This window comes from Lactuca virosa, chromosome 8, assembly GCF_052849685.1.
Source record: "Lactuca virosa cultivar CGN04683 chromosome 8, Lactuca_virosa_CGN04683_v6, whole genome shotgun sequence".
NCBI lineage: Eukaryota > Viridiplantae > Streptophyta > Magnoliopsida > Asterales > Asteraceae > Lactuca > Lactuca virosa.
The window spans coordinates 49731611-49758468 of record NC_136433.1 but is presented as its reverse complement, the minus strand read 5'-3'; the positions used below and the strand labels follow the sequence as shown (position 1 = coordinate 49758468).

The following is a 26858-nucleotide window of genomic DNA, read 5'->3' as shown; positions in this document are numbered from 1 at the left end:
TTGTTTCTATGAGTTACTCAATTTGAATATTTTTTTTTTTAAGGAAAATGTTTACATATTTTGATCATTTATTTTATAAAATATCTGGCTTTAAAATTTTCTATAAAATTTATTTATGATTTTTAAATTTTAATTTAAATGGGTTTGTCAGTTTTTATGCCTTAGCTGATGACTAGTTTTGACATGGATAAAAACCAATGTTTTAAAAACCGGTTTGAACCGGCTGGTTGGACCGGGAATCGGGAAAGAGAGCGGTTCAACTATCACCGTTTTATGTCTATTTCTGAACTGGAACGGACCGACCGATTTTTACAAAAATCCGGTTGAACCAGTTAAATCGAATAAAAACACAACGAATTGAAACATTTTGCATAATAAACTTTGATGGTTTTTTCACATCTATTAAGATCTTGTGAATAAAGGCCCATGATAAATGTTATGAAGTTTTATGAAGTTTTTTGATGCGTTTAATGCATGTGGATTGATATAAAACTTATGGTTATTGTTATTTTAATATATTTAGATTGATCTACAACTTGTTTTCATGTGTATTTGTAATGTTTGAACTTGTGGACATCAGATTTTTTATTTATGTATGTATGTATGTGTAAGAAAATATAGAAAAAATATAAGAACTATAGAAACTGGTTTATTCGATAGTCGAACCGGTTAAACCGAAAACCAGTCACCATACCGGTTCAACTAAAAAACCGATTTTTAAAATATTGATAAAAACTAATGATAGAACAAAATCAACGCAACAAATAACCTCAATAATGGGACTTGTGTTAGTGTATTGCATAATCATAACATATTGATGTCATTACTAGATGTAACTTGATCCTATCTAGGGTAGTACAAGTAGGCAGTGCCGGCTTAGCCCATGTGCAACATGGGCATTGGAACAGGGCCCAAAATCTTAAAGGGTCAATATTTTTTTTTTGGTAGTATAAGAAACCGACAACCCATTAATCTAAATTAATCAATAGAACGAAGGCAGTCACGAATAGAAGCACAATTTGCAGCACCTCACGATCATCGATTGTTCGTTCGTTAAAAAAAAGCAATCGACAAAAAAAAGCAATCGGAAAAGACAGAAACTTAGCGGCTCAACGCCATTCACTCATTCACCAAGGGTAGACAATCTTTTATGAGAAATTGAGGATTATCAATGGTCAATTATCTGATTTTATCTCCTTCTAATCAACCAATCAGGTAAGATTTATGAGAAATTGAGGATTATCAAGTTTATAGCTGTCAATTGCATACTTGAATGATTCATACTTTCATAGATTATGAGTGTAATAGAATATTGAATGAATTTAATATTTTATTATCAGTTTATCTACAATAGAAATCAGTTTAATAGTCAATAGAATAGTGAATGAATGAATTAGTTTCTAACATTCATAGAAACCAGTTTAGTAGTTTAAATTATGAGTTTATATTTATTGTAAAATTGTTTATGAAATTATGTTTAGTGTAATTGCTTGAATGTTGAAAGTTGAAACTTATGAACTTGTAGTGATGAAGTCTAAACAACCATCCGATTATCAAAAACGTAAAAAGAGAAAACTAGATGACGAAAAGAGAAAAGTTAAGGCCTAAGGGCATTTTTTCTCCGTTTCGTCCTGGGCATTTGATTCCTCAGAACCGGCCTACAAGTAGGGTGTGTAGTGTACGATATTGATCAATATTTAGTTAATAGATGACAACCCATAAGAGTTATAAGGATACAATGTCCATTGATTGATTACAAAACATACACAATAGAAACATGCCAAACAAATCAAGCTTTTGGGTATCATAGTCCTAGCTTTTTCTAAAAGCAAGCATAGAGTGGTTCGTGCAGGAACTTCGGTCCAGCCCGTCCGAAAAACCTTAATTACAAGCATTTGAGGGATAAATTCAAATTTTTTTAAAACTTTTTTGTGTTTTTGTGTGTGTGTGTGTGTGTTTTTTTTCATAATTTTAGACGTGAGATTGGCCTATAGACAAGGTGTCTAGGTGCCTACGGAGGTGTTTTGATAGAAATTGTTTTTTGGAAAAATTGGTTCTCAAGTTCTCACACAAATATTGGTTCTCAAAAACATTTTGTTCTCTCTCTCTCTCTCTCTCTCTATATATATATATATATATATATATATATATATATATATACACACACACATTATTTTTTGTAACTTTAATTAAGCATGAATAATGTGATTAACTTGATTGTTTAAAGCTAATATTATTTTGACAAAAATCTCAAATCTTGTAGACTTAATTGTTATAATAAGTTGAAACGAAATAATCATAGTATAAATTCAAGAATATAAAGACATCTCATAATTATAATCCGATGTAATAATTGAAAGTTCGTTGCTATTCTAAATGAAGAGCAAAACTATAATTTTAAACAAAGGAGTTAAATAATACCTTCTGGAATTATATTTGAAGAACAATCGGTACAACAATTTGGAGAAATATCTGGAGAAATGATGATTTGAAAATCTAAAGACTTTGAACATCTAGAAGTAGATAAATAGACACTAGAAGTTTTTTCTAGGCACAGGCTAACCATTTGTAAGGATGAAAACTTTTCTCTACCTCTTGAAATATGTTCTTCACTTGAATTTACAGAGGGGCTTGATCAAGAAACTGGATGTGTTACCGGATCTTTCTAAGTAATTGTTATCTTGAAAAGAAAAGAATGGCTGACAAACTTATTCGCTTCTTTTTAACAATTGAGGCCACTAGAGAATCTCTGAAAAAAGAGATCATCATAACTGAAGCAATAATTGAGAAAAGCTTATATAATTGAGGCCATCAACACATCTTGATAACTTCACCGGTTACTGTCAACCTTTAATAATTTCGTCTTTGGACTATAGTTGAGAGGTGTCTGTATACCTATCTGAACTTTGGGCAAATTCACAACCATAACCAGATTTGATAATTCTTTACCTGAAGTCAGATAGGTGAAGAAAAAACCCTTTAAAGTTCAAAGTAAAGCTCTTTCATTTTTTATAATATTACAATATCTTTAAACTCTTTACATTTTGATAATATCAGTCTTCATATGGATCATCAAATGGATCTTGAACGTCTTGAAATAAATGATTTGTAGTTGTTGAGGGAGATTTCTCATAAATAGTAGAAGGACTATGAATGTCGTGTAATAATTGTTAAAGATCTTTTTGAGGTAATCCAGCAACGCCATGGATTCTTGCCATTAAATCAAAATCTATCATCTTTATTGTTGGAATTTCTGGCTTTGAGGGTTGATATAATTCTTGAAAATGTTTGGCTAATGTATTTTCGTTTGCTTAAACATTTTTGAACTTATCCTACCATTTTACCGGATATTGACGGTTAAGCCAAGGAGCAAAAGTTCCCTTTGCTTCCTAGTAATGATATGTCTAAGACATAATCCATGGAATCTTGAATAACACGGTGACTAGTAATGATATGTCCAAGACATAATCCATGGAATCTTGAATAACATGGTGACTTACAACAAGTATTCGAATTTTGGAATTTCTTGAACAAATAATTCTTTAAACTTTTGAAATCCCAAGGCAATGTCGGTTGATAGGCAGATTGATAATATCCTCATGAATTTGTACCAATTTGTAACGCCCGTGTTTCTAGGCTAAGCATTATTATAACAGTGTAATAGTTAGGTCAACAATTATAACCTACTTTGAAGTAATAAAGAGGAATTATTTGAATATTATGTGAATTATGTGTATTATACTTATTTATAAGATATAATAAGTTAAGAATAAAAATAAGCGTCAAAAATAAAATAATAGATAGACCCAATATCTATGAAGAAAGTTGTAGTGGTCGGGGACAAGAATTTCGGAGATATAAAGAACGTCGAAATCCGAGTTAATAGAAGAAATTATAAACAAAATTTCTAGGGGCTTCCCTAGGGAATTTCGTCCATCCCTCCTAAGATGGTCCAAGAGCCAATTTTCACAACTATCAATAAATTGCAAAACAGCCCCTGTACTTTTAATTAATTCTTTTAATCCCAAAATTAATTTCTAATTAAATATTAATTAATAATATGATTTCTAATTAATATATTATTTTTATAATACATTAATAAATAATTTATATCAATTTATTATTCCAAATAATAAATTATTCCTCTTTCTTAATAGTTCATCATGTCAAGTTGCTAGTGTGAAGGCAACCCAAAAGGACTGTGCTACTATCAATTCAAGTACATACCAATTATAGTTATTGTAACGCCTGATTCCTGGTACGCATTTAATTATAATTTATTTATTTTTATAGAGATACTCGACGAGTTGGGAGCCCCAGACTCGTCGAGTAGAATCGATATTGGACGCGGGGTTTAAGCAATCTACTCGGCGAGTAGGTTTGCCAGAGTGAAACCCTAATTTCGGGGTTTTGCACCCTATTTAAGCATCTTAATCCCCACCTTATGACCTCATTTCCAGCCTCCAAGTCCCAAACCCTAATCCACGAAACCCTAGAGCTTTTTGTGAGTGTGTGAGCCATTCTTGAGTAATCTTTGTGTGTTCTTGAAGCTTGAAGAAGAAGAAGGAGCTAGAAGGTTCAAGGAGAAGATAGTAGATCCAAAGACTTCCTTCCATCCTCATTATTTTCTGGTAATCAAGTCTCTAACTTGACTATTAGTTCATTAGATCTCCTTAGTTCCATTTTATGAGGGTTTTGGTTCAAGAACCTTGATCTTTGGGACATGGACGTCCCAAGTGGCTTACCTTTCAGATATGGGATCTAGAAGGGGTTTCATGGCATAAAGGTGCAAACTTTATGCCCATGGAAGCCCCATGCAAGCTTAAAGACATTATTATGGCCTTTTAAGCCCCAAAAGGCCATGCATGGAAGTAAAGTCTGAAACTTTACGTGTTCATTGGGTGTTTAGGACCTAGATCTCGGTTTTCATGCTTTGGGTTGGAGTAGTAAGACTTTTGGACAAAGATCTATGTCCTAAGGAACTAGGGTTTTGGCTAAACCCATTAAGAATGATTATTAGTGGGTAAAGTTGGAAACTTTACCCTTAAAAGGGCATTTCGAGGGTATAGATGAAGTAAGAAGCTTAGATCTGAAGAGTAGGGGCTTAACCCATTAAGGTGGCCCAAACAGACAGGGGAACTCGTCGAGTCCATAGAGGAACTCGACGAGTTGAGTCGTATTATCCCGTTTTATCTTAAGGTAGAACTCGACGAGTCTGTGAAGGGACTCGACGAGTTGATTCGCCAAATCGCGACTTTAAGTAGCCAGGGAACTCGACGAGTCAGGGAAGTAACTCGATGAGTTAAATCGCGATTTCAGGGTTCTAGATAATCGAAATATTAGAGTCTAAAATCGCGATTTGAGATGTTATACAACCCAACCATACTATGTCGACATATACATAACATATAACATATATCCAGCAAATAGATAATCATATAACCAGTCAACAGACAAACAAGCAGATCTACAAATCACTACCGCATAGCAACATCGTATATACCAGGACACAGATCTAACAGATCACTACAACATAACAACATCCTCTATACCAGTATACATAACCTAGTGGGTCGACATTGGTGCCTTTGACCCGCAAATACATTGAGTAAAACTCACTTCTCTGTTTGAAAAGATTGTTGAATAGGACACAACTCCGAATATCAGCGACCACCTATTCATTGGAACATGACCAACTTAACTTATAATCAAAATACCCAAAATACCCCTAGGTCAAACTTGGTCAAAAACAGGTCAAAGTAAAAAGTCAAAAAGTCCATCAAGTCAACTCAGCTGAGTACACGCAGCATACTCAGCATGTACGCTTAGCGTACTCAAGCTTGACAAAAAACGTGTTGTTGACCTGGTACACCCAGCGTACGTAGTGGTCACCTTCTCCTCCTATTAAGAGCTTAATCCTTAAGCTCTTTTGTCCAATTTTCAGATCTAGTCCCCAAATGATGTCCTTAACCATAAAGTTTCCAACTTTATGGTCTTACATGACTAATAAATGCTCAATACCAAAAACCCTAGCTTCTTAACTCATTAAGACAACCTAGATCATGCATGGAAGGAAACTAATGACCAATACTACATTTTTATGCTTCTAAATACTCCAAAACGTATGAAAGGACAACTTATATGGATTAGAGTAACCCATACTCATAATACCCAACTTATGGGACCAAAAGAACACCGTTTCATGGCTAAACAAGATCTAATCAATACTTCATCAAGTTCAGAGCTTTTTACCTCCAAATGATGCCAAATGATGATGTGATTTTGGATTCAAAGTGTTCCACTCTTCCAATATGATCTTCTCTTCTTTCTTCCCCATTCCAGATTACCAAAACACACACACTAATGGCTCAAAATGCTCTCAAATGGATTAGGGTTGCAAAGGGTCGAAATGGGGCTGGAGGCTAATGATAGAAAGAAGTCTTGGGGGTTAAGGATGTTTAAATAGGGTCCAAACCCTAAAAATTTGGGTTTGCACCCTGGCCATGTACGCCCAACGTACTCAATAAAATCCATGTATGTGCAGCGTATTAATATGTACGCCCAACGTAGTTGTAACATCCCGTTTTTCGGTATGTTAATAATTTCGTAATTAATTATTTAATTTTATTTTATTTAAAACGAAGGATAATTAAATAACCTAAATAATGATATTAATTATAAGAATTTAGTATTTGAGGGTCTTGTAAGTAATATCCAGAAGAGGGGATGAAATTGTTAATTTAGAAACCTTTTTATACAAAGAATATTGTTTATGGGGTAGAAATTGTCATTATGGCAAACTTCAGGGTTTAAAATGAAAATTTCGAAAATGAAGCATGGTTGTGGACGGGAAATCAGATTTTGGATTTAGGCTCTTCCCTTGAGCCCACGTTAATCCATATTACTCAAATATATGTCAAGATATATATGTTTAACCTAATGACCCAAGAAAGAGACGTGAGTGAGTGTGTTTTTCTTTGCGGCCGAGATTAGAAGAAAAGAGAGGGAACGAGGGTTTGTGAGATCAAGAAGGAGGCAGTCACGTTGAGGGTTTATCCAAAGAAGGAGGAAAAGGAGAAAGACCAAACAAAGAGGTGGAATCAAGGAGAAGAGCTTGTGGAAGGTGAGGGGATCTTCTTTTTCCTCTCTTTTTGTTCGGTTTTGAGCATGATCGAAAATCACCACAGCCTTGGCCATGGATGCAATTCACGACCACCAGCAGCTACCATTCTAGGGTGGCCATGGGTGGTGGAGTTCGGGACTAAAAGACTAGGGTTTGTTGTAGAAACCAAACCCTAATTTGTGGGGTTTACTTGTAAGGTGTTGTACTTTGTTTCTTCTAAAAGCAATGTATTTTGGAGTGTAGGATTGGAATTTTTATTGGATTTTTGACTCAATGGGTTGTCACTACTGTTAACTACTTCTTTCCAGAATATAAGTCATTTTAGATTGGGTCTTAATGGGTTAAGAAGCTAATTAACCCTAAAAAGTCAAAGCTGTGATTTCAGGATTTTTCCCTAATCTGCCCCTGTTTTTGAAAGATCATATCTCGGTCATGGAAAACCCTTTTTGATCGAAACCAGTGCCAAAAGTTTCATATCTGAGTTCTCTACACTTCATTAGTTTTGACCAAAATCCATAAATGCCTCTAGCTAGGGTAGAAACGACCATTTATCCAGACTGGTCCGGAATGAGCTGCTATGCGAGACAATTTTGTAAAATTCGCCATAAATCGTAGAAAAATCGTATGGAGGTGTGTGAATACTAATTTTAAAGCTAAGAATCTAATATATCAGCATGTAATACAATTTTGAAAAATATGAAGTTTAAGGTGGTGAAAACAGGTCCCGAACATACCCTAATTTTTATGTAGAAATCTGGAATTTTACTCATTAGTATATTTGCTAAAGTAAGGCAATTTAGTAACTAAAATCAACTCTATTTGTTATTATTAGGAAGTGTGAAGGGAAAACAGGTGTGAGTGGGTTTCGGATTGCTTGGGAGGTTTCATTGTGTTTAGAGGTGAGTTCCTCACTACACCGTGTTGTGTTATATCTTCTTTACGTTAGCTCGTGTGTGCTATGTATTGTATTATTTATGTGGGTATTACTAGGCGGGGTAGAGTCTAGTGGTTTACCTCATGTATTGAGGATATGCATGGTAGGACTCGGCGCATCCGAGTGGGGATCGGGCGTAGCCAATGTGTCCCAAAGGCTCGACGAAATGAGTAAGGGGGATCGGGCATGGCCAATGTGTCCCAATGGGTTCGGGTACGGGGGATCGGGCTTAGCCAATGTGTCCCAAGGGCTCGATGTACTGAGCAAGGGGGATCGGGCCTAGCCAATGTGTCTCAATAGGAGTATGTATGTTACTGATTTGTTCTTTGACATGCATGCGTGGTTATGTGTATGATACCGTTTGTATCCGTGTATAGGGTTAAGGATTATATGATATGATACTATGTATGTGTGGAATTCACTAAACTTTGTGCTTATCCTTTTCCCTTGAAAATACTATTTCAGGTACACAAGATGGCGGGTTTTTTGGAATTGATATTCAATTGGTTATGTTTTCATAAATTTTGGAATTATAACTAATAATGTTTGGAAACGGATTTGATCTTGGGGTTTGGTATTTCATTTGTTTTGAATAAAATATATTAAATGTATGATTTATGTTATTTTAAAAAGTTTCAAATTTATTAAAAATTTTGGGATGTTACAGTACTAACATGTACACCTAGCATACTCAAGCAGTCCTCAAAATTACAAAAAATGCCACTGAAGACCAATTTGCAAACAATTGCCATACTAAGGGGTTAAAAGGTAAATACTTAAAAATCGAGATGTTACAGTCAAGTTGCACCACTGGTCCAATTTTAGATACATTGTGTGGTTTTGGTCCCTATGGTTTTATTTTCTTGTGTTTTTGGTCCACATCCCACCTAAAATGACTAATATGCCCCTTAAATAATTATATTTTAATTTCTTTTATTTATTTTCTTATTCTTATAATAAAATAAAAAACAAAAACAAAATAAACCCACCACTCTCTCTCTCTCTCTCTCTCTCTCTCTCTCTCTTCTTTTTTATGTATGTCATCCTCCCAACCGGAACCTCCACCACCAAAATAAAATCAAACCCACAACACCACCACCATACCTTTGGAACACTAGCTTCATCGGCAAGACTTCATCGAACCACCCTTTTATGATGGAGGACATTTTCCGGTTCCTACATCTCTGAGACCTCCATCTCATATGCCTTCAAGATGGTGTTGCCCCAAACGAACTTAAATCCACAAATCAAATCCAAAAATTGAAGTCCCCATTTCAAATTCTCCTCTAAAATTGAATCCGAAAATCGTTTCCAATCTTGTTTCAGGAACCAAAATTAAAGGTCGGTAGTGGTGTAGAGAACGAGAGGAGAGAGAGCGAGGGGGTTCAATAGATTTTAGAGGAATGAGCTTGCAGTGGTAGGGTACGTAGTGGAGTAGAGAACGACTAAGAGTAAGGGGTTGTTTGGTAGCCTCTTAATTGACAAATTAAGAGGCAACCTCTTAATTATTCAAATTAAGAGTGTTTGGTAGCCTATGAATTAAAGCCTCTTAAACTTTCAGAAGCCTCTTAAACTTTCAGATTTTAGCTTATATCCGAATAAAAAAGAAACACGCTCTTCCCTCTTTTGCCCTCAAACACATTCATCCATCCATCAAACACACACCGATTCTATGATTCATCGTCCCTTTGTTCTTTTCCCACATCCGAACAACTCCAGCGCCGATCATCTCCTCCCATCGCTGACCAAATCCGCCAACCTCTTCCCGTTGTTGAACTTGGACAGCATAGCCGCCCCCATCTTCGACCTCACACATACGAGTCTTCAACAACGCCATCGTCGCCAGTGATGATATCCGCCCTCGACAGCGCCGACGATAGCCACTGAACCGCCTTGATGCACCAGGTTTGTTTATCTCTAATTTTATAAAATCGATTTCTGTGAAATCTATTCTTCTAGTCTACACATGAAACCATTCCCCCCTAATTTGTTATTAGCTATGATACATGATTTTGAAGTCTGATCGGCTGCTAGGGTTGTTTGACCACTTTCAATTTTGCTGCACAGAAATGGAATTGAGGTGAAAATTTGTTTTTTTTTGTTCTTTTTCTGAAATCTGATTTGGTGCAATCTCATGAAATTCAGAAATATGTTGGATGTATCATTTAGCTGATGATTGTCTCCCTAGACTACTAGTATAATTAGGCATTTAAAATGAAGGTTATGGTGTTTCCCTGGAAAAGGTTGATACATTAGTTATTAAGGAGTTTTTTTTTTCAAAAAAATGATTAACAATTTGATGTGTTGTGCATGCAAAGAATCTTACATGTGACTGTTAGATGTGGAAGATGAACAGAAAAACCATACGAGAATTAACGTAATCGAGTCACTATAATTTTGCATATATATTGTCAAGTTTTCCCCTGTTCCTTTTTTACTTGCCTTGTTCTTAACTTTTTTAAGCAGAAAGATTACCTTCATACACCTACTACAGGTAGTTTTTCTAATCCCCTAAAAGTTTGCATTTATACTTTCTTATGTATTTGGGTTTTAGTGATTTTACATAAATATTGTTTATCTTTTGTAAATTTGTTATTTGTTTTAGTTAAAAAGGTTCAACAAAATAACGAGGGTATTTTGGGAAACAAGTGATTTTACATAAATATTGAAGACCTTGATGAAATCTGAAGACGTTGTTATATATTGAACATGTGGTGAATTTAAGTAAAGAAATTATGGTTTACACAAAAAGGGTATTTTGGGAAACAAGTGAAAATTGACAAGAGAAGAGAATATTTTTACTTTAGGTTATCATTATTTTGGAGCTTTTAATTGTTTTGGGTACAACAATTAAAAATTGGTTTGTCATTTGTGATATGAAATCTTGATTTTCTTGTATTATTGCAATTAGCTGCTTTTGGTATAATCAAGAAATAATAATGGTATGTTTGATTCGGATTTATGTCTAATCTTGATTTATGTTTAATCTGGATTTTATATGGTGTTTGTATATTTTTTTTATAATTATTCAATAAATTGATTCAGTTATTTTATAATAAAAAATGTCAAATTCAGCAAAAAAAAAACACAGAAGGGTAAAATGGTCATTTTTATAATTCAGCACTGCAATTCAGAGGTTCCAACCAAACAACATTTGTACATTCAGATCTTAAAAATTCAGACCCTCTTAGAAATTCAGACCTCTTAAAAATTCAGTTCTTAAAAATTCAGATCCTACCAAACAGCCCCTAAGACTTTAATCGATTGCTTGTCTTTGGAGATGGAGTTGGGGAAGCTGTGATGGTCTTCGATTTAATGGTGGTGGCAGACGGAAGGAAGCAGATGTGGACGAAGTTGGACAAGGTGAAACCAAGCTTGGCGGTGATGGCGGTCTAGTGAAGCTTGGTGGAGGTTGTTTGGTTGTGGCAGTCGACTAGTGGCGGGTAAAGAAGAGGTATTGACCTAATTTTTTTTGTCATCTTCTACAATCGATCTCCCATCACCGAAGGCTCCATGTTTGGTGGTTGATTCGATTTGGGTTTAAATTCCCCCGTTGTCTCTGTTGACCCAATTCATCACTCTTTCCCCAATGTACGAATAGATCGGTGGGGTGTGAAGGTTTCCGACGGTATCGATACTGGCGGATGGTGGTGGTAGTGGGGTGGGGAGTCTAGCAACCAGCTCTCAGGAAAAGGTGGTGGTGGTTGCGATCTAGGTGAACTCCGACGAGAATAGTGGCTGATGATGGTGGTTCCAGATATCGTTGATGGGGGTGGAGCCGATGATGAATGGCTTCTTTAAGATAATAGTGGGGAATGAGTTATTTGTTTTTTTTTTTTTTTTTAAGTTAAAAAGATATAAATTAAATTAGTTTATGTATTTCAACAATAAAGAAAATAAAAAATATAAATTATAAGGGCATAACTGTCATTTTAAGTGTATAGGGACCAAAAACAATAGAAAGATTCAATGTTGGACCAATGGTGCACCAACATTTCGTTTGGAACAAAAAACACATAAATTTGCCAACCACAGGGACCATTTTTGCAATTTTGTCTTTTCAAAAAAGTTAGTTTCAAAAGAACTTTTTTATTATCAAACATCTTTTTGAATTTTTTTATAAAATCATTTGAAAAGCAATCTCAAATACCCTTTTAACTTCTTACCGATTACAATAAATGGGGAATTAAATTGAACTTCAACTTACAATTTGATTTTTAACCATTACTAGTTCGATAAATCAAGTTAATTAATTCTTGTACCGGATCTTACCCAAATATGGTCTTTAACTTTTTTGTGCCCAAAAAAAATCTTATCTAATATAATTCTAACGTAGAAGATGTTAAAAAGAAGAAAACTCAAAAACGGAAAGAAACTGAAAAGGGAAAAAATCAAAAGAAGACGATATTTGAAGATAAATACCATCAATGGTAGCATTCCCTAGGAAAAATATATAAAAATAATAATAATTTTAGTATTAAAGCTCGGTCGATCAATCTTGCAAGCAATCTCTCTGTTTACATACAGAAACAACCGATATCTTCCATCAAATTGACGTTTGCAATTCGATTCTTCGAGAAAAATGGGAGGTGAAGTAGCAGATAATTCAAGTGTTTCTGCTCGTGGGAGATTAGCTGTTCTATCAGCTCATCTTTCTGCTTGTCTTGAATCCAGTGCTTTTACTCCTGTTCTCGAGTCATCGTGCACCTCCGCTCAGGTGTTTGTGTCTCCACCGCCTAATTTGAAGGGTTCGTTGGTGATCGCCGATGAACGAACCGGCAAGAAGTACAAAGTTCAAGTTTCGGAGGAAGGGACAGTGAGAGCTACCGACTTGAAGAAGGTAAACAAAGTTCAATAAATCTGATTCTGCCTAATTAGGATCATTAAACTCTAAGTTTGATCAACTTTTATTTGTGATCTTCGTGTGTTTTGGGGGTTTTTAAACAACACGAATTTGGATTTATAACTAGTCAAATAGGTACCAGATTTCATGGAATCAGATGGTAGGATCGATCGGAGTAAATGTTAATTGCAACTCTTTTATCAAAATTCAATCCAATTTTCTCGTAAACAGTGTACCAGAGAGACAAAATTCGATTGTTTTCTTGTAGAACCTCATCCAATCGTTTTATCAAATGTCTAATTCAATTATAAAGAGTTGATACGCCTGAGCTGAAGTTAAAGGTGTAAATTGTTGCAGATAACAACAGGAAACAATGATAAAGGTCTGAAGCTTTACGATCCTGGTTACCTAAACACAGCTCCTGTTAGGTCATCAATCTGCTACATTGATGGTGATGAAGGGATCTTAAGATACAGAGGCTACCCAATTGAAGAACTGGCCGAAAGTAGTTCTTTTCTAGATGTAGCCTACCTTCTAAGTAACTCTTCTTCCTCATTTCTCTACAATCTTAACCTAATGACATCTGTTTAAGTATCAATGGCAACTAGAAACTCAAACGATTGTTGTTTGCAGTGTATGGGAACTTACCTTCTCAAAGCCAATTAGCAGACTGGGAGTTCACAGTAGCACAGCATTCAGCTGTTCCTCAAGGAATCTTGGTAAATTGTTTTCACATATGCAAATTAACAACTAGGAAAAGTGGATTGTTTTTCAATAAAAAAATTTATAAAACTTGTGTTCTCAGGATATTATACATGCCATGCCTCATGATGCTCATCCAATGGGTGTTCTTGTCAGTGCAATGAGTGCCCTTTCTGTATTCCACCCTGATGCCAACCCTGCTCTCAGAGTCAGTAAACTTTAATCTTATTACTTCTAAATACTAATTTAGGATTTTTTTTTTATCATATTAATATTTCATTATAATAATAATAGGGGCAAGATCTGTACAAGTCTAAACCAGTGAGAGATAAGCAAATAGTGCGCATACTTGGGAAGGTTTGACCATTGACCATTTCATTTCTATCTTTTTCCCTTCTGTTAATTATATTTTATAATCTTGTTTCATTTATTTATTAATAAAATACTCAGGCACCAACTATTGCAGCAGCAGCTTATCTGAGAATGGCAGGGAGGCCTCCTGTTCTTCCTTCCAGCAATCTTTCTTACTCTGAAAACTTCTTATACATGCTAGATTCATTGTATGTTCTATTTATTGATTTATCTGATTAGGGTTTTTATTGGATTTTGATTTTGTGATTTAATTTTGATATAAACTTTATGTAATTTCAGAGGTGATAAGGCGTATAAACCAAACCCTAGACTTGCTCGGGTGCTTGATATTCTTTTTATATTACATGCTGAGCATGAGATGAATTGTTCAACAGCAGCTGCAAGACACCTGGCATCAAGGTGAACAATTTATTTTCTTTTTTCAACTTTTATGTATTTTAGAAAATGACGAAAATGTCCTTGTAGTGGTGTTGATGTATACACGGCTCTTGCTGGGGCTGTTGGAGCACTATATGGTCCTCTCCATGGTGGAGCAAATGAGGTATAAAATATATTCGTTTTTCTTTTATATAATTAATAAACTAGTCAAAAAATGATTAGGGTGTAAAATGAAATGTTATTGAATATTTCATGTGTTATATAGGCTGTGTTAAAGATGTTGAATGAGATTGGAACTGTTGACAATATCCCAGAGTTCATTGAAGGTGTGAAAAACAGGTTAGTTTTCTTGTTAGATTTAGTTGCTGAGATTTATGAATTATTGAATTTGATGATAATGGTTTTGATTTTCCACACAGGAAAAGAAAAATGTCAGGTTTTGGACACCGTGTGTACAAAAACTATGATCCCAGAGCCAAAGTTATTAAAAAATTGGCAGAAGAGGTTTTCTCCATTGTAGGAAGAGATCCCCTTATTGAGGTGTGTTTCACACTCCATAAAAAAATGATATTTTCTTGTTCTTATCATTTAGGACTTAATGAACTTAAGGTGTTAAGAACATAAGGAATTAATTTGGACATAATGACTTAATGGGTTAAGCCAAAAACTTGATCAATATTGTGAGATTTTTTTTCCTCTCACGTTAAAGTTGATGAATATTGAGAGTTTTTTTTTTTTTTTTTTTTTTTTTTTTTTGGATTGTAAGGGTAAAATGGTCATTTGGTCTTATTCAAACAAGTTTAATATATTAAGACAGTAAGGCTATGTTTGGCGTACTAACTGAAAAGCTAGCTGTTAAATAAAAAGCTATCTGGTAGCTGAAAAGCTAGTTGATAAAAAATAATGTTTTGTAAAACTAGGTGAAAAGCTAAGCTAAAAGATATAAAAGGACATAATAGGACATTTAAAAGAATGTGTTTCTATAATTAATTAAGGGGTATATTTGGAAATTTTAAAAAAAGCTCTTGTCTAAGTAGCTTTTTAAAAAGCTAGATTATAAGCTACTTTTTGGTTTGCCAAACATGACAACTTAAAAAAGCTCGAAAAATAAGCTAGCTGTGGCATGCCCAACCATTAAGAGGCTATTTATTTGATAGTTGTTGATTGAGTGAGACACAAGACACAAGACACAGCCTAATATTAAAGGCTTCTAATTTTGGTATCAAACAGTCTGAATCTAAATCTGACCCAACCTCTTACCATTACGAGACCCAGTAAGAGGCATACCTAAACTATTGATGGCATACAGGTAGCTATTGCTTTGGAGCAAGCAGCATTATCAGATGAGTACTTTGTGAAAAGAAAGTTGTACCCGAATGTTGATTTCTATTCTGGGCTGATTTATAGGTACATATTTGACATTTTTTTTTGTGGATGTTTTATACAAGATTTTTTCTTACTTTTTATGAAACACAGGGCAATGGGTTTCCCAACGGAGTTCTTTCCTGTTTTATTTGCAATCCCTCGAATGGCTGGCTATTTGTCACACTGGCGAGAGTCCCTTGATGATCCCGACACAAAGATCATGAGGCCCGCACAGGTTTCTCTAAATGCAACAAATACCAATCTACTTTCTTTTCTTTTTGATTTTTGTCACAACATTTCAATTATTTTATAGCATGTCAATAATTTATAATATACAAACAGATGAAACTAAAAATTTTGATGTTTGATTTTATTTAGGTGTACACGGGGGTATGGATGCGGCATTACATTCCTGCCCAAGAAAGGATGTCATCAACTGGGGCAGTAGTAGACAAGCTCGGGCAGCTTTCGGTCTCTAATGCCACAAGGCGGAGGTTATCTGGGTCTGGGATTTGAGGCAACTTAAAGAGAGAGGGAGCATAAGGGTTCAAATTCATCATCTATATCTGATTATTGTTGTATGATGATTGTAATAATATGCAATGGTCAAGTTTATACTCATGGTTCGATTTATTATGTCATGATATGATGATATGGATTCTAGTAATATTCGGTTGTTTTAACAATCGCCAATAAAAGCACCTTTAGGATTGTTTGAATGTGACATATATATATATATATATATATATATATATATATATATATATATATATATATATATATATATATAAAACCTTAAGGCTACAAGATAAACAAGTTTACATGAGAACAAATAATATTTCTAAGAAACAAATATTATCGGAAGATATTCAAGTTATGACCAATTCGACATGATACAATTTGCTTGCATTTAGTCATGTAACTTCATCAAGAATTTTTCAGGTAATCAACAAACAAATAAACTCCTATCAAAAAATTCTATGAATTTAGATAAAAGTTTAGTTCATTTATGAAATTTCAAGCATTGTCAAACTACCTGTTTACAAAAATTGGACTTAGATTTCTCCACATAGTATATTTTGTTATATTCAAGGACTTTTAAATAAGTCGCATTCTTAGTCAAGATAGTACATTTAATTAACTAGTTGATCATTCACATAAGCAAGTTCAAATACTTTCACACATTTTTGTATATAAAAGTGAAATAAAATCACACATTTTTGTATATAAATTGAAATGATAAATCAGCCAGGGTTGGTTGGGAGGAAAATTCTATTTTTTTTCTTTCTAAAATCGATTGCAAAGATCCTGCTTGAAGGATCATCTGATCACTTTTTTAATCTACACATTTCGACCATATGTCGGTTACATAGAATCTGGAATCAAAACTATGGGGATAATCTTTTAAGGAACAGTCGTATCAAGACACTGATATTGATATGAATCCACAAACTAGGGTTTTATAGATATTAATATCTTCTGATTATTAAAGATAATATCAATCGGCATTAAATGCCCATCCTGTAAGGAGAGATTATCCCCTTGATCTTCGCCTTTTGGTTGACCCGAAATCAAACTCATTTTATACAAGTATGTACATCCTAACTTGTCTTAAATCAAGATAAGAACTCCGTTAGTAATCTATAAATTTCATTATACTAAAATAACATAACATGGTTGACACTAAAATCACCGACAAAACCTACAAAGGGGTAGATTCAATCAAGATGAGAAAAACACATCAACTCATTTATTGCACATTTCCATCATCGAAAAAAATTAAATACATAATTGTCATAAGAATCATGCATTGACATAGATTCAAGATTAACATAATTAGTCATCAAATAATAACTCTACATAAGATTCATAGAATCACATAGAAATCATTAAGAACCAGATAAATTCACTTATCACAAACATACACAAACACCAATATGAATTGTAAATTTAAATCCTTCTAACTCACCTGATAATACTTGGAAATAAACACAAACTATTTCTAATTGCAAGCAAAACATCAATATGCACGTTATCTTTAAAAGGTGAAACTTTGGGATGCAGAAAGTGATAACATACTTGTTGACAGGTCAGCAGTAGCATACAACATTTATAAGAAAATGGAAAAGATTTTTATCAACATTTGAAACATTCTGTAACAAATTGAGATACACAACCTTATTCAAAACCAAACATGAAAAGGCTCTTCAAAATCTTCTTGCTGTTGATGTTGCTGTACTAAATTTGGAACTTGAAGGAGTAGAAGAAGACTTTCCAGGAAAATGACTTGGTTTCTTTATAATAGGAGAAACCCTATATCATAAAAAATAAAAATTCAACAATGCTTTTTTTACAAGATCCACAAAGGTTTTAATTAATCAACTACAATGGTATACCTTTGGTTGTTTTGAAAGTTGGTTTTCTTCATAGCTGATAGGTTTTTCACCTCTCGGCTGTTACAAAAAAAAAAAAAAAACAAAAACCGATGAAAAGAAGGCAAACAAATTTTTTTTTTTTTTAAAAAAGTTTATTTTCTTTATAGAAAATTGAACAGAGTAAGTACCTGTTAAGGAATTCTAGTTTAGCCTTCTTCATGATGCCACTCTTTGTATTGCCAATGTTACTACTAGGGCCTCCTACACTTGAAGACATGTCAGCAAACTAACTACCAATTTAATTAAATTATGTAAAACTAATTAATAATAAAATTTAATAGAGTTGTATATGGAAATGGAATCATGGTACCTCCCCAAAAACCCCTTTTGTTGGTGGAGGGTGGCACCTTGGTGCACAGTTGAACCTGTCGACTTTGCTTCTCTGTCGTTCATAATAACATAAGAAATAAGAATGGTGAAGAATATAAAAAATGACAGTTTAAACAATATATCGCACCAAACAACATAAATAATAAAATTCATCTTAAATGAAACGTATATCTATAAGGCTAAAGAATGGTTTTGGTTTTCTAAACTTTCTCCCAACTCTAAAAATCTAGTAGGACGAGCAAGGTTATTCTCTATGATGTCTTTAAATGCAACATATGCTATTTTCGAATTGGGTTCTTTCTTTCGAAATATGCTGCAAGATTTTCTTTGTAAAGTAGGTCCTAAATGAAGGTGATGTATTGGCTTCTAATGAACCTTGTACTTGGTTCATTTCAACCATACTCTATAAATCTTTCCTGGTAAATATCTTTAAATTTTATTTAAGAAACACAACCAAAAACTCTTTGGTGTGAAAGATTTACCTCCCTGCCTTGTCATCCTTCTTCTGGCATCTGAAACCCTAATAATAAAACCGAGGGTGCCCAAGGTAAGTTATTGTGCTATCCGGTGTTCTAAAAGGCGTGCCATGACGTGAGGCACGACTCCGCTGTTACAAAAAAACTCAAGGTGTTGCTGTTAGGCGTGGCACGTGGCAAGGCGTCATATGACGTGTTATGGCGTAGGTTTTTTCGTTTGAGGCATATTTATTTGCTCTTTGTTATGCCTTTTCTGATCAGGCATACAAGTATTGTGTTTTTTGTTAACTTTTTGTTATTAGTTGTTGATATAACACTTCTAAAAACTGGTTATATATATATATATATATATATATATATATATATATATATGTGTGGTAAAATAATTATAAATTAATACAAAATCACCGCCTTACATCGCACCTTGAAAAACGTCATGGCTCATAAAGCTTGAGGCTTGGCCTTGCCGTCATGCCACACCTCATGCCTTTTAGAACCTTGGTACTGAATCTGCCCTTAAACAACCCTGCATGAAGTCTCATACTCTGTGTTTTCTATTCGTTCTTTCGACAACTCCATCTGCTGAGGGTTTCTCGGACTGTATTCAACATCTTGATTCCATTCTTTATCACAAGAATAAATTTGTTGTATCCACCTCCGTTATAAGACTTCAAACACTTGATTTTTGAGTTTGTCTTAGTTTCAACAACTTTCCACTTTTTAAAGGTAATGAAAGCATCTTATTACGTTTTCAGAGTATAACCCATTCATTTTTTTAAGGAATTAAGTTACATAGTACCGTGGTCCTCTTATTTGTCAACTACATCGACATGAACCTGCTTCAAACCCTGCCTTGGGTGACGTTCCCATATTTGTCAAAGTAATATTGTATTTAGTCGAGTGATCATGGCTCATGGAAACCAATATACATTCTTAGATCCGGAATCTTGCCTTTTGTAACCAACATCTTCATATGCTTCACTCATATGCACATGTCTTTGGTGCGACATAGAAAATACACCCACGTCCTTGATAGTTTCATTTGCTCTATCGGTAGGTACATGAAGTAATTAAACCATATATAATATAATGTTCCTTGTTTATGACCACAAGCAAAAACTAGATTTCCATTTTCATTTTCCATGAGTGATCGTCAAAGCCCCATGATGTTCTACATCTTCTAATTGTCTCAACTTGAATAAGTATTCTCTTAATATTTGGCTATACCCGACACTCTTTAATGTCCCTTATGCCCATAACATTCTTTAACGTTCTTACCAAAAGAAAACATGAAAACATCCCTGATGCCCATAATACCAAAGTGTCTTATTATCAGCTACCCAAACTTTACCACTAACATGCTTGGAAAGTCTATATCGTCTCCGAGCATGGGGTGATGTGGAATGAATCCATCTGGATTTAGTTGGGCATTCTAAACAGCTAATCATAGCATAATCAACCCTACTAACTACGCCATTCACCTCTTTCTACCCTTTGTGTCAGATGTAGGTATTGTGCATTGGTCTCTAAAGAGATCGATTTGCTTGCATCTCCAACATGTCAAAACTCAAATCATTCCTATTCTTTTGATTGACCTCTTTTACTAAATCTTGCTTTGCCTTTACCATTACTCTACCCTATCTCAAATTCCCTACCCTTGCCATTTACATTGAACTCGGTTTACTCACCAAAGTTCTTACAAATATCTTATTCGATGATCAAATCATGGATTCCTTCAAATATAAGTCTAGTCATCCTAGATTAACTACTAACTTATGCAACATTGACATACCAACTCTAGGCAACAAAGATAATAATAAAAATGCTTGTACTTCATCAACAAATTCAATATCAACCGAGTCTAACGGGGATAAAATTGCATTAAATTGAATAACAAGGTTTGTAACAAACATACCTTCTTTCAACTTCGTGTTGACCAACATTCTGACGAAGAAAACTATATTCGAAACAGAGGATTTTTCATACATATTGGACAATGCCTTGATAAGTCTACACATGGTCCTCTTGTTGAAGGTGTTGTAAGTAATGTTTTTTCATCAAACCAAGTCCCAGACAATCTAATCCTAATCATCTTGCTCCATCTTCCTAGTTTTCTATTATGATAGTAATTCATGCATCTTTTTCTCGTATAATATAATCCTCAATTTGCAACTTTCAAAAACCAAAAACATGGCCATCAAAGTTGTCAATCTTAACTTTCCCATCTTCTACCATCATTAATGGTTGTTAGGAAAACGAATGATCAACACACTCAACATACTCTCAACATACTCGGATTAAAGTATGAGAAGAGAAAGAACACAAGAATTTACGTAATTCACACACTATTGTAATGGTGCTAACTAAGACATTGTGCTTGCTCCTCAACTCCCACCATCATGGCAGAGCTCAAGTCCATTTGGCAACTATCAAACTTCACAACTCAAACACCTAGTACTTAATGGTTTTAAGAAGATACTCATCAATAGGATCGGTTTGCTAAGTAGGGATTATATGATTTCCAACTTTACTTAGGGATATCCTAATCAACATGTGCATCTTTTTAAGCATGAGTCGCACAAACGAAACTTTTCTTTCAATGCCCAAATCCTTGGACAAATGACAATACATTACGTCCTTGGATATGAAGATAGTAAAACCTTGGTTTTCTTGAATCTCCAACACAATCCTTCTTATTCCCAAACAGCATTATAAGCAACATATAGTTTGACCTCCTACAAAGTAACCTGCAAACAAAATAAAATATCAAAGGGTGGTCATGGCAAACCATCTTGAACCATCGTGATTTATCTTGAACAATAGACCATCGTGACTCAAAGTGAACCATCATAAATCAACGTGAAGTAGCAGATTATCAATGCATATGATAATGACATTGTTGAAATTATAGAATATTAAAATCTACCAATCTCTGATTTGCTTTTGGGAGAGAAAGAGAAAGAGAAAGCATACGAGAATGGTGATTTGATTTTGAAAAGATATTAAGATGATAGTAAGCGGGAGGGAAAGCAATCTGCAAGGATGAGATGGAAAGTAAACAAAAGAGATAGCACCTTAAGAAGACCTATGTCCTTAAACGTCACTCTTGCATCAACTCTATGTTTTAATCAACTATTGTGCCACATGCACACCTCCAACACAAATCATCACCACCATGTTTACTTATAGTTACGCAAAGTAAGCAAGAAGTTGACTTGTGAAAATTAGGGTTGTAACATCCGTGTCTATTAATGAAGTTACTCGAAACAAAATACATAAAGTACATTGTACATCGAAAAAGACAGTAGTCCCGACTATAAATGGAAAATAATTCACCACTCATCCCGACTATATATATCTAGTTCACTATCAAATATATCTAACATACGTCTTCAAGTCGAAGGATAGATGTCAATCATCACAAACTTGTTGCATGTGAAGTCTATCCAAGGTTCGTTCTCGAAATGCTTGGTCAAGAATTTGGAAGCTCATGTGCAAATAATGCACTCCCCTCCCTAACAAATCATCCTTAATGTGATTGGTTCTTTCATGGAAGACTTTATTCATGGCTACATCGATTAAAAATTGGTTCTTCAAAGGAGTTCCAATCTTTAGCTCATGAAGACAATAATAGTGTATGTTCTTTCACTACACACCCTAGACAAACAATTCAAACTAACCAAGCATCCAAATGCACTCAATGCACATTTTATGCTAGGGTTGAAAAGTTCATTAAGGAAAATATGCTAGCTACGTGAAATCATGCTTCCTTTCAGCTACATACAAGAGCATAATCAAGAAGCACCGCTTGCCTTGACTAGCATAATGTAATGCATAGCCGAGAGAATTATCGTCAATTGATTGCAAAAGAGAATTATCATCAATTCATCACAAAGCATGAGGGAGTGCAAACCTTATAAATTGTTCATCTTCAATGATGGGCACTAAAAGCCTTTTAAACAAAAATCCTAGAGCCTCTCAGTTATTAGTCATCCTAAAAGCCACATGGGTTTTGCAAAGTCAAACAACCCTAAAAATGAAGGCTATGTGCAAAATGCCCATGGATGTAAGGAATCCTAACAAGTACAAACTGATTACAAAGTTGTCTTATATATCTAGCAGACTTCAACATTGATCCCAGCTTCTTCATATCAAGAGGAGAATAATATATCGGTATACCCCATAAGATTATATATTACCATAGGCTGCTAAAATTATAACAATTTGTGTAAGTAAGACAAAATCTACCAATTTTTCAATCTACAGGTCGTTCTATCTTTATAACTAAAGAAAAAAAGTCATTTACTTTCCATAGATTTCTACTAGATTTAGTCTATGATAATCATAAAATATTCACATTATAGATAACAAATCACCGAATTACCCAAGCATAACAGATATCAACTTTGTGCCAAAAGTTTTAAGATTTTTTAAACCATTTTTATATGTTAGTATCAAAGGTAGAGACATGTAAAAATCACCGGTATGTGTAGATACACAGTTATAAGTAACTTCATAAATTGCACAAAAGCATATTTGAATTTAACAAGCACACAGGTTCCCAAGTTAGCAAATAAATATGTTGTAAGAGGTTGCACCTTCAAAGTTTACTACTTAAAACAAAATTTAGCATTAAGAGAAACAAAATCAAATAAACATAGAGAAAAAAAAGGTAACCAACAGAAGTTCTCCAATCATAATAGTAAATGAATAACTTACTAGCATTTTCTTTTTTATATAGTTGCTTTATTCGCTCAAATGACTTTTGTTGTGCCTCCTCATTATCCTTTACCTTCGCCTGCAAATTGAGCAAGGTAATTGTATCAGTGCCATTTTATATAATAACACACAATCATCATATCATTTGGACAAAATTCTACTGATATTTGTATGATTGTATCATTCTGAATAGTGAAGTTAAAGAGAGAGAGAGAAAAAAAATCACCTCATACAATTGTCTCCATTTAAATGAAACTCTCTTCTCTTTCATTCTCTCAACTACAACATTGGTGCTGTTAGCACCAAACTGTAACACATAAAAGTTCTTCCATAGCTTATCAGTAACTGGGCTAAGATCTCGATCCTACACAACATAAAACATGTTGATTTCTTAAAATTCAAACACAATTTGTTGCTTAAGTAAAAACAATGTTGAAAATATTCATTATACCTCAGTTGAATCCTCGATATGCATCAACTGCTCAACAGTACAATGTGGTAAAAAACGTTCTAGAAGATGGAAGTCTGTTTCTCCCACATCCCCTAAGTACCTAACATTGTCTACAGCTTTCTGAACACAAAGATCAACCAAAGAAGGGATTTTTCTTATTGGCTTTGTATCCCATTCTTCTATTGTGTAGTGTCTTGATTTCATCATTGGAGTACAGCCCTGCAGAAAGCAGTTGTAAGTTTTTTCAGAACACAATGAGATCCAACATTTGAATTATGAACAAAAACCAAAATGTTGCATTTATTTGATCTGAGAATGAAATTGTTGCAGTTACTATGGGTTATTGTGTAGACAGATATTTGTCATTTTGTCATTTTTGTATGAGTGTGTACCTTACTTGAAAAACATTTAAACATCTATACTTATTTTATTTTCTATAGTATTTTATGTAGAACTCTGATACTATCGATTGCAAGTCTTCTTCAGTCGATATACTTTGTGTCCCAAATTGCCTTTAAATAACTCTTGTCAAGAATTATCTCCATAACTTCTTTTGCACTCAAATAAGGACGTCGACACGTCGTACACTTAACTTGAAGACTAAACCAACATAAAATTACATCCAAAGAAATAGGGTTAATTAGTAACAGAAAGAGATGCCTCTTCATCAATTACGTACTATTAACCTGCTCTATTCAGAAAATATTGAATATGGATATTTATAGGGTTAAAAACGTAAGACGCATATAGCTTTAGATGGATTTGCCGATCTTCGTAGACCTTTACCTTTCTGGAAGGGGTAACAAGTAAATAAATTGTTACGAATGAAATTAATCAAATTCCCAGCTCAACTGGATAGGAAAACGTTTACTGAGGATCACCTGTGGCCGCCGGAGACGACGATCGGAGATCGAAGGATCAACGCTGTTCCGATGAAAATCCTTAAATCAGATGAAAAATTAAAGACGATCGGAAAGATCGAAATCTTCAGAGGCGTCGTCAGCAATTGCTACGAGACATCAACATCGGCGACAGAAGAAGCAGATAGAAGGTAGTTGGCTTTCTTTTTCCAGCAGATATTGTTTCGAAATCTCAAGGCCGGCTCTTACCCAATCTCCACCGTCGACACCACGCGTTTCCAAGGGCAATATCGGTATTGCCGTATTGGATAGGTCGCTCGTTGTATCGCATGCGAACCCTGTGCCCAACTAATAACAAAACTAACCCATCGATATAGCCCTATATGGGCGATTGTGATTGGTTATTTAATTTTAAGGTTTTTTTTTTTTGTTTTTTGTTTTTGGGAATATGCTAAACTAATCCGGAACGCATAGAACATCTATGAAATATGTAATCTCCAAAATGTCTAGAACTGTTCCGGAATATAGTCCGGAATAGTATCCAGAACATATCCATTATAGTCTGGAATGGTGTCCGGAACGTTGTCCTTTTACTTTGGAACATGTAGTACTTGCCTAATTTAAATTCCTTTCATTGTAGCATGACAGAATATATGAAACAATAGTCACTGCAACTTGCAAACCTAAAGTCGGCAGGGAAATCATGGCCCGTTTACACCTCCCGAACGTGCGGCCATGTTTAGGGCTTCCTGTTTTGGTTGATATGTTAACTTGCCGATGGGTGTAGAATGTCACACATTACTATGTCATTACCTTATGTGCAAGGAGGTTACCTCGGTGACGTGGAGGAGTTTCTATTCGGATAGACAACTACTGGGTTTGCTTTGACAAGAGGACTCCCTGTCTTGTTATCGGGTTGTGTTTCGAGGAGTATTTTCAGGCTACTTCATCTTCGACGTAGTTCAGAGACAACGTGCCTTTCCATTTGTCTTGGGTTAAGAGTCAGTGAAACTTGCTGACCTTATTCATGTGTTTAATACTTCATTTCATTGATTAATAGATGCAGATGTTGTGCGAGTCTCCCTGTTGTATATGTTGTATATGTTAGAACAAAGATTTTATGGCGGGGTATATATGTGCTAAAATGAAGTCACAAAACCTAATGCTCTCTCTTTAGAATACATTAATTCCATGAGTACATTTAATTGGACAAAATATTTTTGTAGTAATTAAATAATTATATTATATAATTCAATTTGTCAATATACTATAATGCTGTGTTTTTTTTCAAGATTCTACAAAAAAGGAAAGCAAGCATGATAATGGAAACACTCCTCTGAAAAAGAGGGCAGACTTAGAGCAACTATGCAAAGAGGCTGACATGACTGTTGTATTGCATGAAGCAATCGATTTTTCTGCTGAAACCTTAAAATTTGGTAAAAGTTTTTGGTAAAAAGAATAAGATACATTGCTATTTCCTGCAATTTGTCATTTTCTCCATGATGCTTCTTCTGTTCAATAATTGTGGTACTATAGGATCACAACCGTTATTTAAGATACATAAAGAACATAGACATTTTCTTTGCAAATACATCTCCTAAATACTTCTATTTTCTTAGGTGTAGAAGAACATCAAAACATTCAATCATTGAGACACAAAAGATGTATAAAAAAACACCTTCCACCCCGTGCAACGCATGGGAAAACCTTCTAGTTGTATATAAAAAGTCATATGAAAAAGAAACTACAAATGACAATAATAAATGAGTCTCGTGTTATATCTTACAGATGACATTCATTTATGTTTTGTTGTGTATGTTATTCTTACACTGACTTTTGTCCATTTCAAGTACACACTAAAAACATCACA

General features: G+C 34.4%; 2 protein-coding genes across 2 annotated transcripts; one reads left to right on the top strand and one right to left on the bottom strand.

Annotated features, from left to right (window-relative positions):
• The first annotated feature begins 12478 nt into the window (after window positions 1-12478).
• Window positions 12479-16436, top strand: LOC145132289 (citrate synthase, glyoxysomal-like). Its single transcript, XM_079067019.1, has 13 exons — window positions 12479-12897; window positions 13258-13438; window positions 13534-13619; window positions 13706-13810; window positions 13897-13959; window positions 14053-14162; window positions 14254-14373; window positions 14440-14515; window positions 14618-14691; window positions 14772-14892; window positions 15662-15759; window positions 15829-15952; window positions 16096-16436. The coding sequence occupies exons 1-13, from the start codon at window positions 12640-12642 to the stop codon at window positions 16231-16233; spliced, it is 1554 nt and encodes a 517-aa protein (XP_078923145.1). The 5' UTR covers window positions 12479-12639; the 3' UTR covers window positions 16234-16436.
• Window positions 16437-17776: 1340 nt separating this feature from the next.
• Window positions 17777-25337, bottom strand: LOC145132639 (transcription elongation factor B polypeptide). Its single transcript, XM_079067503.1, has 8 exons — window positions 25010-25337; window positions 24129-24347; window positions 23904-24041; window positions 23678-23756; window positions 18463-18534; window positions 18281-18353; window positions 18114-18170; window positions 17777-18030 (listed from the first exon to the last, which is right to left on the bottom strand). Exons 2-8 carry the CDS (start codon window positions 24333-24335, stop codon window positions 17925-17927), a joined length of 732 nt encoding a protein of 243 aa, XP_078923629.1. The 5' UTR covers window positions 24336-24347; window positions 25010-25337; the 3' UTR covers window positions 17777-17924.
• Window positions 25338-26858: the final 1521 nt, after the last annotated feature.